Source organism: Microplitis mediator, chromosome 4 (assembly GCF_029852145.1).
Source record: "Microplitis mediator isolate UGA2020A chromosome 4, iyMicMedi2.1, whole genome shotgun sequence".
In the NCBI taxonomy this organism is placed as follows: domain Eukaryota; kingdom Metazoa; phylum Arthropoda; class Insecta; order Hymenoptera; family Braconidae; genus Microplitis; species Microplitis mediator.
In genome coordinates, this window is record NC_079972.1 from 3,389,425 (window position 1) to 3,402,099 (window position 12,675).

The 12,675-nt window shown below is 31.6% G+C and overlaps 1 protein-coding gene across 1 annotated transcript; it reads right to left on the reverse strand.

The window, feature by feature from the left end:
* Positions 1-1,157: 1,157 nt before the first annotated feature.
* LOC130667168 (uncharacterized) lies at positions 1,158-10,969 on the reverse strand. Its single transcript, XM_057468659.1, has 4 exons — positions 10,919-10,969; positions 10,663-10,803; positions 1,647-1,793; positions 1,158-1,502 (listed from the first exon to the last, which is right to left on the reverse strand). The coding sequence occupies exons 1-4, from the start codon at positions 10,967-10,969 to the stop codon at positions 1,404-1,406; spliced, it is 438 nt and encodes a 145-aa protein (XP_057324642.1). The 3' UTR covers positions 1,158-1,403.
* Positions 10,970-12,675: the final 1,706 nt, after the last annotated feature.

Consider the following 12,675-nt stretch of genomic DNA (forward strand, 5'->3'; position numbering starts at 1 on the left):
GAAAAGCACCGAGGAAATCATTTCAAATCAAAGTCAACAAAACTATAAGTTTACTTCAACAAAAATTGGAAAAAAAGAAAATTACCCTCGTGACCTTCATCACCAATGTATTTTCCGACAAAACTTTAGAAGATGAAATCCGGCATCAACTTTCTCATTTACAATGTAAGAAATAATTATCTTAAAGAATGTTTGAAATTTTTAGAAATACACTCTTAAAACGCTTAAATTATATTATAAATAATCAATTGACTCTTGTTAATTATTAAAACGGGTTTATTTTTTTTTTTTTTTAAAGCTACACAGAGAAAAATTTTGGATCAAAACCTACCAATTTAATAGTAATTGTTTAATATAAAAAAATTTGTATAATTATTATAAGTTTCTTATGTTTTTTTTTTTTTTACTTTTTCAGATGATTCAGATAGCGGCATTTTGATATTAGACATATCTGACATTGAGATTTTTTTGAGTAATCCTAGTTTCACAGTAAACAGTCAGAGTGAAAATAATTCGGATAGCGATTCTGAAAACTCTATTATTGATGATTCTGATAGTGTGGTTGATGACGAAGAAGAATTGGAGACCTCAGAACACGATTCTGAGTAATTTAAAGGTAAATTGCTTTGGCTAGAGATTGATTTTTTAAGATTTACTTGTATGTACCAAGTATTTTTTAGTTTCATATAAATATAAGAAAGTCAAATTCTTCATGCACGTAAATCTACTTTGTTTTTATTATTATGAATATTCTAATACAATCGTTTATATTCCGTTAGTTTAGAATACCTATTATTTTTATTGAAAGAAAAATTAGTAGGTGTTTCAGTAAAATAGGCTTTGGCGCAAAACTTTTATTTAGTAGCTCAAAAGGGTCTCAAGTGAGTTTCAACAAACTGAGAGAGTCTTAAAGCACAAAGTCTTTATATTGAGATCCGGCTGTAGATATATACGTACATAACAATATTGTTCTTTCTCTATATTTATCTATCTAAAATATCGCGTAGATCTCAAAATTTTCTTGAAGAGTACCCGGAAAAAAATTATCAAACCTGATCAGACATGAGTCTTCAGACCATTTTTTCCCGGACGAAAACAAAAAATTTGTAGAATCACAATAATTATAGTACTTTAGTAATTACAGTATTTACCTCAATTGCTTCTGTATTTTCTTCATTATCTGATGGTTCACTAAATGTTTTTTTCTCACCTCCGGGCGGAAAGCGTCAACTTTCGTCCCGCTGTGCAAAACGAAGTTGCCGCTTTCCGCCTCCGTCGAGGAGAAAAATAGTATACACTCCTCGGGAAGTAAATAAGAAAGCCTCAGATCACATGTTTGTTGACCTCGGCTTCGCCTCGGCCAACAATTACATGTGATCTGAGACATTTCTTACTTTACTTCCCTAGGTGTGTAATATACTATTTTTCTCATTTAATTGTTCATTCACTGAAGTTTCTGTTATTGAGCTGCTCCCATTAATACATTCGATCTTCTTTTTATCCTATGACATAGATATGCAGTTTAAAAAAAAACTAAATAAAAAAAATCAGAGAATTACGCACTAATAATTACAGTCAGTTCAATTTTAAATATAAAATTTTTGCATATCAATGACATAATAATAACTTCAGTATCATTTATTTACCGTGATTGTTATTGTGTGTTGATCAGTTTTTTCTCTCCCATAAGATGATCTTTCTTCATCAGATAGTTGTGTTTCTATAGTTTCTGTCACTGGGCCATTTCCATTATTATCTGGAGTCTTCAGTTTTTCTGTCGCCGTAATTTTACGCTAAAAAAAAAACAAATAAAAATAAAATTATTTCAGAAAATTGAATTCATTATTCAGTTATATCGGATTTTAAAAATAACTGTTTTTTGAAGAAAAAAATGTAGAGAACACTTGAAGTTGCAGGCCACCCCTAAAGTTTCTCGCTATTTTCGAAGGCTTGCAGGTAAACCTACATTTTACTGTAGATTATTTAAAAATTCATGATATAATCCTTTTAAATTTAATTTCATTAAAAAGTTAATACTTATATATTGACTTGCACAAGTACTTTGTCATGATATTTAATTTTCTATCATTGCTGTTTCGAAATTCATTTTCTTTCATAATTTTATTTTAATAAAAAGTATTTTGATTTTCTCTGGCGTTGGAATCATTTACCCGTAATACGTCCTTGCTTGTTATATCTTTAAGCAGTTTAACGGCGATGAATGTATTAAGTAAGGGTTAGAGTAATAATAGTTATTGGCAACAACGAAATATTTTTTCACAAGTTGATGAACTGATTTATTTATTTTCGATCTTGATGCATAGAAATATATAATATATTTAATTTTTTCAAAAAGCTTTAGAAAACAGGAACCCATAAATATTGTTTTAACCGTAAATAATCTGAGTAGTCATGAATTTGAATTTGAATTTAGTTGGTTTAACCGGGCACTCAGCTTGTGTTAGCCATTGTACACGAGCCCAGTGAGGACAATTTTATAGTTATCGGAGAGGATCGCGGTCCTGGTGATCATTGTTATTAGGCCTTGCCTTATTGCCAGTCCACCTAACAACGAACTTGCTAAGCCCACTGTCCTTCTGACAACTGTTTATAATTTGACTACTGTAGATACTATTGTTTGTGAGTTTATAGGTGGAGGAGACACAGTTTTTATTTCGGTGATTCCCCGCCCCGAGTCCAAGGAAGCATGTCGCGGGACACAGCCGCTGTCAGCAGTCCTCACTAGTTCAGGAAGAACCGGGACCTGGCGTTAGCTAAGCCCACCGTCGTTCTCCCGTCACTATGAGCCCTAGCCTTCAGCTACCGCGGCCATCATACGTCGTGTCCTTGTCATCGGGGGGTCTTGTCATCCGAAATTATGTCTCCTAAGAAGTTAATGTGAGTGTTATTATGGTCCATCCTTCAGAGCCCACTGTGTAGGATAAGGCACTTATACAATGGAGGATGCCTGTTCTCCAAGGGCAACGTTGGTGGTGGAGGACTTCCTCTATCGTTGCTTTGACACGTTGGCTTACACCAAAGCTAGAGGTTCTGCGAATGTTTATGGGCCTCTGCCGCCACCAATGATCGGCCTATACAGGTGTTCTTCTTTGATAAGAAGCCCCACCCACTAGCCTAGTCATAGAAGCAGCAGAGCCCTGCAGATTCAATCGAGTTTTTGTGTTCCGCTATCATTTTGTAATGAAGTCGGCGCCACTTCAATTCGGTTGAAAAATTGTCGGTATTCCACCACCAGGGAGCTGACAATGTAATGCACATAAATAGTATTGTGAAAATAAAATTCATTGGTGCATGCCGGAATCGAACCTGGTCCTACGCTTTGGTAAGCAAGTACCACGTTCGATAGGCTATTGCCAGCCTTCCTGAGTAGTCATAACCTTTATTAAAATCCGTGCAAAAATTTTTTTTCTTTTAAAATAAATAATTACCTCTAACTATGTAACAGGGAAAATTTGAATTTTCCGCGTTACTACGATTACCTAGTATACGCGCCGTCGGTAAAAACTATAACTACTCCAGGGTTATCCGGGGTAGAGCGCGACTTGTCGTCAGGAGTGGTAATTGTAGGGGCTTGTCCGTCAATCCCCCTCTAGTTGTAAGTAGGAGTTTCCAGATTTCCGGAAGTTGCCGAATTTAATCGAGTGGGTGCACCGTGATAAGTGTCGAAGAGAAAAATCGAGACTAGAACACAACCGGATAGACCTCCGAAGCCAGTAGACGCACAATAATCTAACAGGTAATTAAAATTAATTTACTTGGATTCTGTGATTGTGGAACCAAGCGATATTATTTCTCAATATTATAGATACCAGGCCATTAGCCGGTATCCTTTATAACTATTACTAATTATCTGGAAATACAGGTGAAGGAGCATTAATAAAATCGAGAGAGAGCAAGTACGAGAGTAAATAAGAACGAGGACCAGAACAAAGGAACCTGACAAAGAAAAGAGACAAAGGAACCTGACGAGAAGGACGGAGACAACCGCAACAGGAAAAAAAACCAGCAATAAACCTCAGGTATTAATTAAATTAATTGTTCTAGGCCCAAGCCAGAATATTAATTTAATTCTATAAAAAATACTTAGTCGTTCGTCGGGTAATCCGCGTCTAGGCCCGTAATAAATTAATTAGTTATAATTGTGTTAAAATTAATTTAAGCCAGACGTTGTCTAACTGGACCCAGGCCCTTTAGCCGGATCCAGGGGGTCGTTCGCGATTCCAGGCTATGACAGAGTGATGAGCTTGCCAAGTCTGGTCGCACCTAAGTATTATAGTCGAATATTAGGGCGCCACTGGAAGATGGACTCGGCCTTTCAGAACCGGATGTTAATGTAATTATTTTATATGCTCAGGGTCGTTCGTAAATTTTATAATTTTGTGAGAGAGGAGAGGAATTATGAACAGGCTGAAATAAATTTATTTAAGACTTTAATTCCAATTTTAACCAGTATAAGCACCTTGCTTTTATATTTATTTTCCCTTAATGACAATTATAACCTTATGACAAACTAAATTCTTATGACAAACTAATTATTCCTTATGACAAACTAATTGTGTCCCCTGGACGTTTTTCACACACTCCCACACACACACGTATTTTAAGCATCTCCCGGACGTAACACACTCACACACTCTCTTTAAAAAACCGTCCACCAGACGTTAAACCTTTAACCTTAATACACCTTGATAAAAAACCGTCCACCGGACGTTAAACCTTATTTTCCTTAATTTCTACTTTTAAAAAACCGTCCACAGGACATTAACCCGCATTTTCTTAATTCTAGTGTCCACCGGACATACCTTAAACCTAACTTATATTTTTGTCCACCGGACCTACATCACAAACACATTTTCTTTCAATTAACATTACTTGATTCTACTTAAAACTCTGTTTTCCTTTTGTACCTTCAATATCATTACAATCTTTTCCACCCAAAATTTTATGACTCTAATTCAACTAAATTTCCAATATAAATTTCCCACATTAACTCATTCTGATTACAATTTATCACTTCCTTCATCTACAATTAACTCACTGATTTTACACCTATTAATTAATTAATTTATTGTTTAAATTAAGCATTAATTAATTAATTTTTCCTTATAATTTTCCACTAATAATTTTCCCACTATTTCTATACATTAATTTACCCCGGGAAAAAATGATTTTGCCTAATCATATATGATTATATATGTTCATATATATGATCATATATGATTATATATAATCATATATGAAGTTATATATAATCATGCATGATTATATATGGGGTCATATATAATTATATATAATTATATATGACCCCATACATAATTAGATCTGATCATACCTGGCTGTTATAAGCCCATATATAAGTCTATATATAATCAGATCTGATTATATATAAGTCTATATATAATTAGATCTGATCAGATCTGATTATATATAAGTCTATGTATAATTAGATATGATCATACCTGGCTGTTATGACCCCATATATAATCATACATAAGTCTATATATGATCAGATCTATTTATATATAAGTCTATATATAGTTAGATCTGATCATATCTGGCTGTTATGACCCCATATATAATCATACATAAGTCTATATATGATCAGATCTATTTATATATAAGTCTATATATAGTTAGATCTGATCATACCTGGCTGTTATGACCCCATATATAATCATGTACAAGTCTATATGTGATCAGGTCTGATCATATATGAGTCTATATATAATTAGATATAATCATACCTAGCTGTTATAACCCCATATATGATCATATATAAGTCTATACATGATTAGATCTGATCAGACATGATTGATACAAACCCATATATAATTAGATATAGGCCTATATATAATTAGATCTGATCAGACGTGACTGATATAAACCTATATGTAGTTATATATGTCTATGATTAAATCTGATCAGATTTCATTGATATGAAACCTATAAATATTTAAATGTATATATATATATATATATACACTAATGCAAAAAATTAAAGGAGCAGAAAAATTTTATAAATTTTTCAGTGATTTTTGGAAGACTGTAACTTGGTGAAAAAAAATCGTATCGAAAATTTAAAAAAAGCATTTTATAGCTTGAAATCTCTAGTTTAGGTGTATTTTTTTCAAAATTTTTTAAAAGCTCCGATTATTGCGCAAACATGAGAAATACCGCGAGCCAAAAAATTTCTAAATTTTTTTTTTTTTTCCGAAGAGCCCACGGACCGCGGAAAAATTTTTTCAACTAAACGAATGCATACATCGTTTAGCAAATTTATTCAGCTTCAATTTGGTTTTTTTTTTAACCTCGTAGGACGATTTATCGCAGAGATATCAGCCTTCAAACAGAAAATGATCCTTTTGGCTTTGATCTTCGATATTTCAGGTACCAATGATCGCACAGAAAGTTAAAGGGCGGCGTTGAAAACTTGAATAAATTCTCTACAAGATCCTGTCATCGTTTTTTTGAAAAAAAAATTTTTTTTATTTTTAACATCCATTAGAAGAAAGTACAAAAAAATGACTTTTTTTGGTTTTTTAGTAAATCAACCGCTACTCTGCAAATATCGATAAAAAAAATAATGTTGCCAGGGACTTTTTTAGCTTAATGTACCCCCAAGACCCGTGTAAATTTTTAAATTGATCTATCAAACCGTTTCTTGGGAATCATCGATCAAAGTTTAGCTAAACAATTAAAGGAGCAAGTTTTGTTCCTTTAATTGTGTAATCATAATCAAAATGAAAAAATTTTTTTTTTTCGACTTTTCTCAAATTTTTGCGTTGGTAACTCAGCAAAAGCAAGGAAATGACAAAAAAAATAAAAAATTTCCAAAAAATGTCAAAAAAAATCGAAGAAAAAAAAAAATTGAAACTTGTTTTTCGTGTTCTAAATTTTTTTTGACATTTTTTGGAAATTTTTTATTTTTTTTTTGTCATTTCCTTGCATTTACTGAGTTAACAACGCAAAAATTTGAGAAAAGTCGAAAAAAAAAAATTTTTTCATTTTGATTATGATTACACAATTAAAGGAACAAAACTTGCTCCTTTAATTGTTTAGCTAAACTTTGATCGATGATTCCCGAGAAACGGTTTGATAGATCAATTTAAAAATTTACACGGGTCTTGGGGGTACATTAAGCTAAAAAAGTCCCTGGCAACATTATTTTTTTTATCGATATTTGCAGAGTAGCGGTTGATTTACTAAAAAACCAAAAAAAGTCATTTTTTTGTACTTTCTTCTAATGGATGTTAAAAATAAAAAAAATTTTTTTTTCTAAAAAACGATGACAGGATCTTGTAGAGAATTTATTCAAGTTTTCAACGCCGCCCTTTAACTTTCTGTGCGATCATTGGTACCTGAAATATCGAAGATCAAAGCCAAAAGGATCATTTTCTGTTTGAAGGCTGATATCTCTGCGATAAATCGTCCTACGAGGTTAAAAAAAAAACCAAATTGAAGCTGAATAAATTTGCTAAACGATGTATGCATTCGTTTAGTTGAAAAAATTTTTCCGCGGTCCGTGGGCTCTTCGGAAAAAAAAAAAAAATTTAGAAATTTTTTGGCTCGCGGTATTTCTCATGTTTGCGCAATAATCGGAGCTTTTAAAAAATTTTGAAAAAAATACACCTAAACTAGAGATTTCAAGCTATAAAATGCTTTTTTTAAATTTTCGATACGATTTTTTTTCACCAAGTTACAGCCTTTCAAAAATCACTGAAAAATTTATAAAATTTTTCTGCTCCTTTAATTTTTTGCATTAGTGTATATATATTAAATAATATGACAATTTTTTAATATCAATGTTATTAAATTTTTATTCTGTCAACTATCAATCAAACTTAAATCCCCAATACTTAAAAAATGTTCAAAGGTTTCGGCAGTAATTTAAAAGTATAAAGTATCAATTTGATTATTTGAGTTAAGTAATACCATAAACTTTTCTTAATTGTAAGTGTATAACAGACTAGAGGATCAGACTACAAACCATCGATAACCAAAGTTAAGCAGCATCGGCGTTGGTCATTAATTGGATGGGTGACCTCGTAGTAAAATAATTGTCGATGGTTAATAATTTTTTTTTTTTTTTTTTTATTTAATTTTAACCGACATTGATATTGATGAAGACAATAAATCCTAATTAAACTACTTAATTAATAATTTACAGATATTCTAAATGAGATTCTAAAAATGACTATATTCGTTCATGCATGATTATATATAATCATATATGATCATGTATAAACAGATCAAGTTATGTATGATCAGACCTGGCCAATTTTTGGATCTGATCATATATAGACAATTATGCATGATCATATATGATTAGGCAAAATCATTTTTTCCCGGGACTTCACAATAAAATAATCCGTTTCTTTCTATTTTACTCAATAACAATTTATCACAACTCTAGCGTCCTTTTATGACTTCATTTTATTTAAATATTTTAATTAATTAACTTAAAATAAATTTGTAATTGAATCACGACTAGAATTACGTTATGAATTGACTAGAATTTCGGCCATTGAGTTGGCGTTACTCGGTCTTGAATCTTACTGACGGATTCGAGTAAATTAAAGTTTATTTATGAATTAATTCAGCCACTGGAATAAATTCCGGCCTCAATTAATTTACTGACGTTATCGAATAATTTATTTAGTTAATTATTTACGCGAGAAAATTATTTTATTCCAGCCAAAGGCCTCGGATAAAATAACTCAGAGTTATAGACAAGATGGCGAATAAGAGCGGCGCGACAATTTTTGAGAAGACGAGGCTCGTGGTTGTAATGGCCAACAGCCTACAACTTCCAATTTATATACGCGAGAACCACGGAAAGATATTAATTCAATTAATTATAATTAATTCTGCCATTGGAATATAAATTCCGGCCTTAATTAATTATAATTTTACCTTGATGAATTTTACAGCAGCAACCAGATGAGACTCGTAGCTGATGTCCGGCTATTCCTCCAACTGTCGTCCAAATTTCCTTACAGGTAAATGGGCTCTTCTGGTTCTCGATTGTCCGGTTGTTCTTGCTCCAGATTATTCAGGTCCTCGTCTTGCCTCGTATAGAATGGTGTAGATGATGCGTCCATCGCCTTCGGTCGTCCGATTGACTCTCTCTGGGTGTCCAACGAGCTCTCTCGATTTTTGGCACGGCACTCCCTTATAACTCTTCGATTCACCCCGGAAAACTCATCCCTACTAAATTAATTAGCAAAAGAGAGGGGCGGATGTTCGGGTCTCACTGATTAGCGACACCCGGTGACATGTCGAATCACTCAATTTAATAAACCGAATTATAATTAGGGCCCGTTATCGACCGTGGACAAATCCAAATAGTTAAATAGTTATTGGGATCTATTTTACCCTGTTACAAGGCCATTGCCGGAATTATTGCGTCGTAGAAAATTCTAGGCCTATTGGTAACAACACAAGCCAGAAATTTCGTGGTCGAGTCCGCGTTAATTATAGTTGTTTAATTAATTAACAATTAAAATTATTAAATAAAATTAGTTAATAATTTACCGCAATAAAATTAATAACAATACAAGAGAAATAAAAGTCGGAGATCTAAAGTAGTCAGTAACGCATACTTTGAAGTATCGGATAACCACGGTATTGAGATCTTTGATGTAAATTTATTGTGGATACAGATAATTGTTGGTTGAAAGGAAGTAAAAGTAAATTTGATAAAATAAATTAATTAATAAATTTTCTTATTCTCAAATTAATTAATTTATTACAAAGTCGTGGCGGGAAAGTCGATGGCCGACGCTATTTTAAAATCATTAAAAATCAGTGTGTGTGGGAACAAGTCCAAGGGACTAGAGTGAGTGTGCGCGTGTATAGATTCAGGGGATCAATTTTTAAATAATTATTATTGTTAATTATGTTCGTCAGGTACGACGATTTTAAGTTGTCTTAAATAAAGGCCAAAGGTAGTTGGTTAATAATAGTAATAAAGTCGTGTGCGTGTGTGTGTGATGCCAAAGGTAGTTGGCTTAAAAAGGTTTTACAACGTCAAAGGTAGTTGACGATAGTTATAAGGTATAATGTATAAGGAATAGAAGTTATAAGGTTTATAAGGTATATAAGGTCAAAAGGTTTATAAGGTTAAAAAGGTTATTAATTAAATAAAAGGTCAAAAGGTTAAATAAAAGTGTATTAAAATTATTATAAATTATCCTTCCTCTCCTCTCTCTTACAATTAATTAATTTACAACGACCCTGATGATCGAAGATCCGGCTCTGGGAGGCCGTTATCACTTCCAGTGGCGCCCTTAATAAAGGACGACCTGAGTAGCAATATAGCCCTGTTATAACTATTAAAACACATCAATCTATTCTGACAATCAATCAAATAAAAAAAGTTTATTCAATTATCTATTTAATAAACATATGAAATCTAGTATAGGTGGAAATTTAATTACAAAATAAAAATCAAGAGTGTTCAAAATAATTTTGACCTTAGTAACTTGAGATTAATCAATGCACAATATATTGTGTATACACCTGTACTTTTTTCAAGTGAGAATTTATCATAATACTTACTGTATATGATCATTAACTTCCGGTGTTGGTTAAATGTAAGAAAAAGTAAAATTTTTAAAGAAAAAAATTAAGTTAACATACCATTTCAGATGCTGCATCCTGTAAAGTATCTTCTGACTCATATAAGTTCGCTTTAAACAGGGCATTTTCGTCCGAAGATTCGGGTTTATCAAATATTTTATCCAATGAATTGTTTTGCACTGGTAAAGTCTCATTTTCATCCTGATAGAATAAATTCAGTAAATGATTCTCAAGTTAAAATTATAAGTACTAGTTTTAAAATTTTTCAACTGTTGAGGCATGTCACTTTTTTTAGTGTCATCCTTCTTTTCATTGCCATCCTTTTTTTCATTGTCATCTTTTTTTTCATTGGCATCATTTTTTCCATTTTGTAAATCACCCTCATAATTTAAAAATTGTGAATCAGCTTCTATGATTAAATTAGATTTAGATCTTTTTAGTATTGCCTGTAATAAATCAGTAAATAATTAATAAACTAACGCAAATTATTAAATTTCAAATTTCATTATGGGTAATTACGTACATTACTTTTGATATATGTTATTTGTTCAGTTTAAAAAATATTTCTTCTTTTGATGATTTTCGACGGACGTGCTAAAGGTGTATGATTTTTCAATTTTGGAATGCACTTTTTTTTTTCAGTGAATTTTTAAGCCAACTCTCGAGATCTTCTTTTTCTGAGAATGAATAGTAGTCAAATTAACCAAGTAAAATTAGATTGAATAATTTTTTTGAAAACGTAACATACTTCCAAATTTTTCTACAATTGCAACAACTTTTTGGTCCTTACTCATAATGCGTAGGGTCTTGTATCTACCATAATTAGCCGCAATAATATCATCTTTAGTAGCTACCGGGTCATAGTTGTTATTGTCACCTTCAATGAATATTTTATTAATTTCAACGATTACTTGCTTCTTATTGCCAGATTCCCATACTAAATAATACTCTGCATCAGTGTTAGCCATTTTCAAGCCTTAGTTAAAAAAAATAACAACAATACATAAATTTTTATCAGTGTAGTTGCATGGAATTAATATTAAATTTTCCATATATACAAATCAAAAATACAATCAAAAGAAACATAATAATATAAACATGATTATTGTTTTGTATATCTACCGGATTAAAGTCAAAAAGTAAGTTTTTGGTTCGTAGTTTGATTTCGGTTGCAATAAATTTATAATTTATTATAACACTTTATGACAATGGATCGCATACGACAAATTCAAAATCATTACATATTTTTCATTTCCAGTAATATTCAATAGCCCGTGTATAAATTGTTAATATCAACTGATCAACGTCAATTCTTTTTTTCGTCAGTCGTCAAGCTCGAAATTTATATGAAAACGTAGTCATCTTACAGTAAATTCTTACTGAAATGTATACTGTATTGACTACGCGTGTTTACGTATACTACAATAGAACTAAATGTGTATTGTTATGTCCCAGCCTGTACGTCAGATGATGTGAGCATTTACTTCTTTAATTACTGACCTGAAATCTAACCAATTATATCGAATATCGATAATACAGTAATTCCCATAACATTTACCCTGATAGTCAGGGGGCCAGAGCCATTGTCCAAAAGACATTCGTTCGATGCGAAATCTCCGAGATGCGACAAGTTGTCGAGTAGACAATCTCGTCGAAAAGAAATGTCTATGACTAAACCAAAAGTTTAAAACTTCAAATCTGTAACAGTATAAATTTACGAAACAGAAAATTATCGAAAGAAAATTGTAAAATATAAATCACATCGAAATATGATTTATATAAAATAATTAGTAATAGAATAATAAATACTTGAATTGAAATAAATGAAAACAATCATTGTCATCGAAACATAGAGTATATATAAAGTTTTATTATCTAAAGATCGATTAAGTTCTACATTACCAACTTCCGTGGACAGTCAATAACACCAAAAACTATAATACCGACGACAGTTAATTGTACTCTTTATTGTTAGCAAAAAACAAAATCTGTTTTAAAAACAGATTGCTGTAATTAAAAAATAACTAATTAATTAAACTTGTAAATTAATTGTGTAAGTTTATTTTAGATTTA

Bases quoted from the DNA above. Each gene is read 5' to 3' on its own strand.
- LOC130667168 (XM_057468659.1), bottom strand. From the start codon at position 10,969: ATGGAAAAAATGATGCCAATGAAAAAAAAGATGACAATGAAAAAAAGG. The intron at 1,794-10,662 runs GTATGTTAACTT...TTTTTTTTTTAG, and splicing joins AGGATGCAGCATCTGAAATG to CGTAAAATTACGGCGACAGA. The intron at 1,503-1,646 runs GTAAATAAATGA...TCTATGTCATAG, and splicing joins AACACACAATAACAATCACG to GATAAAAAGAAGATCGAATG.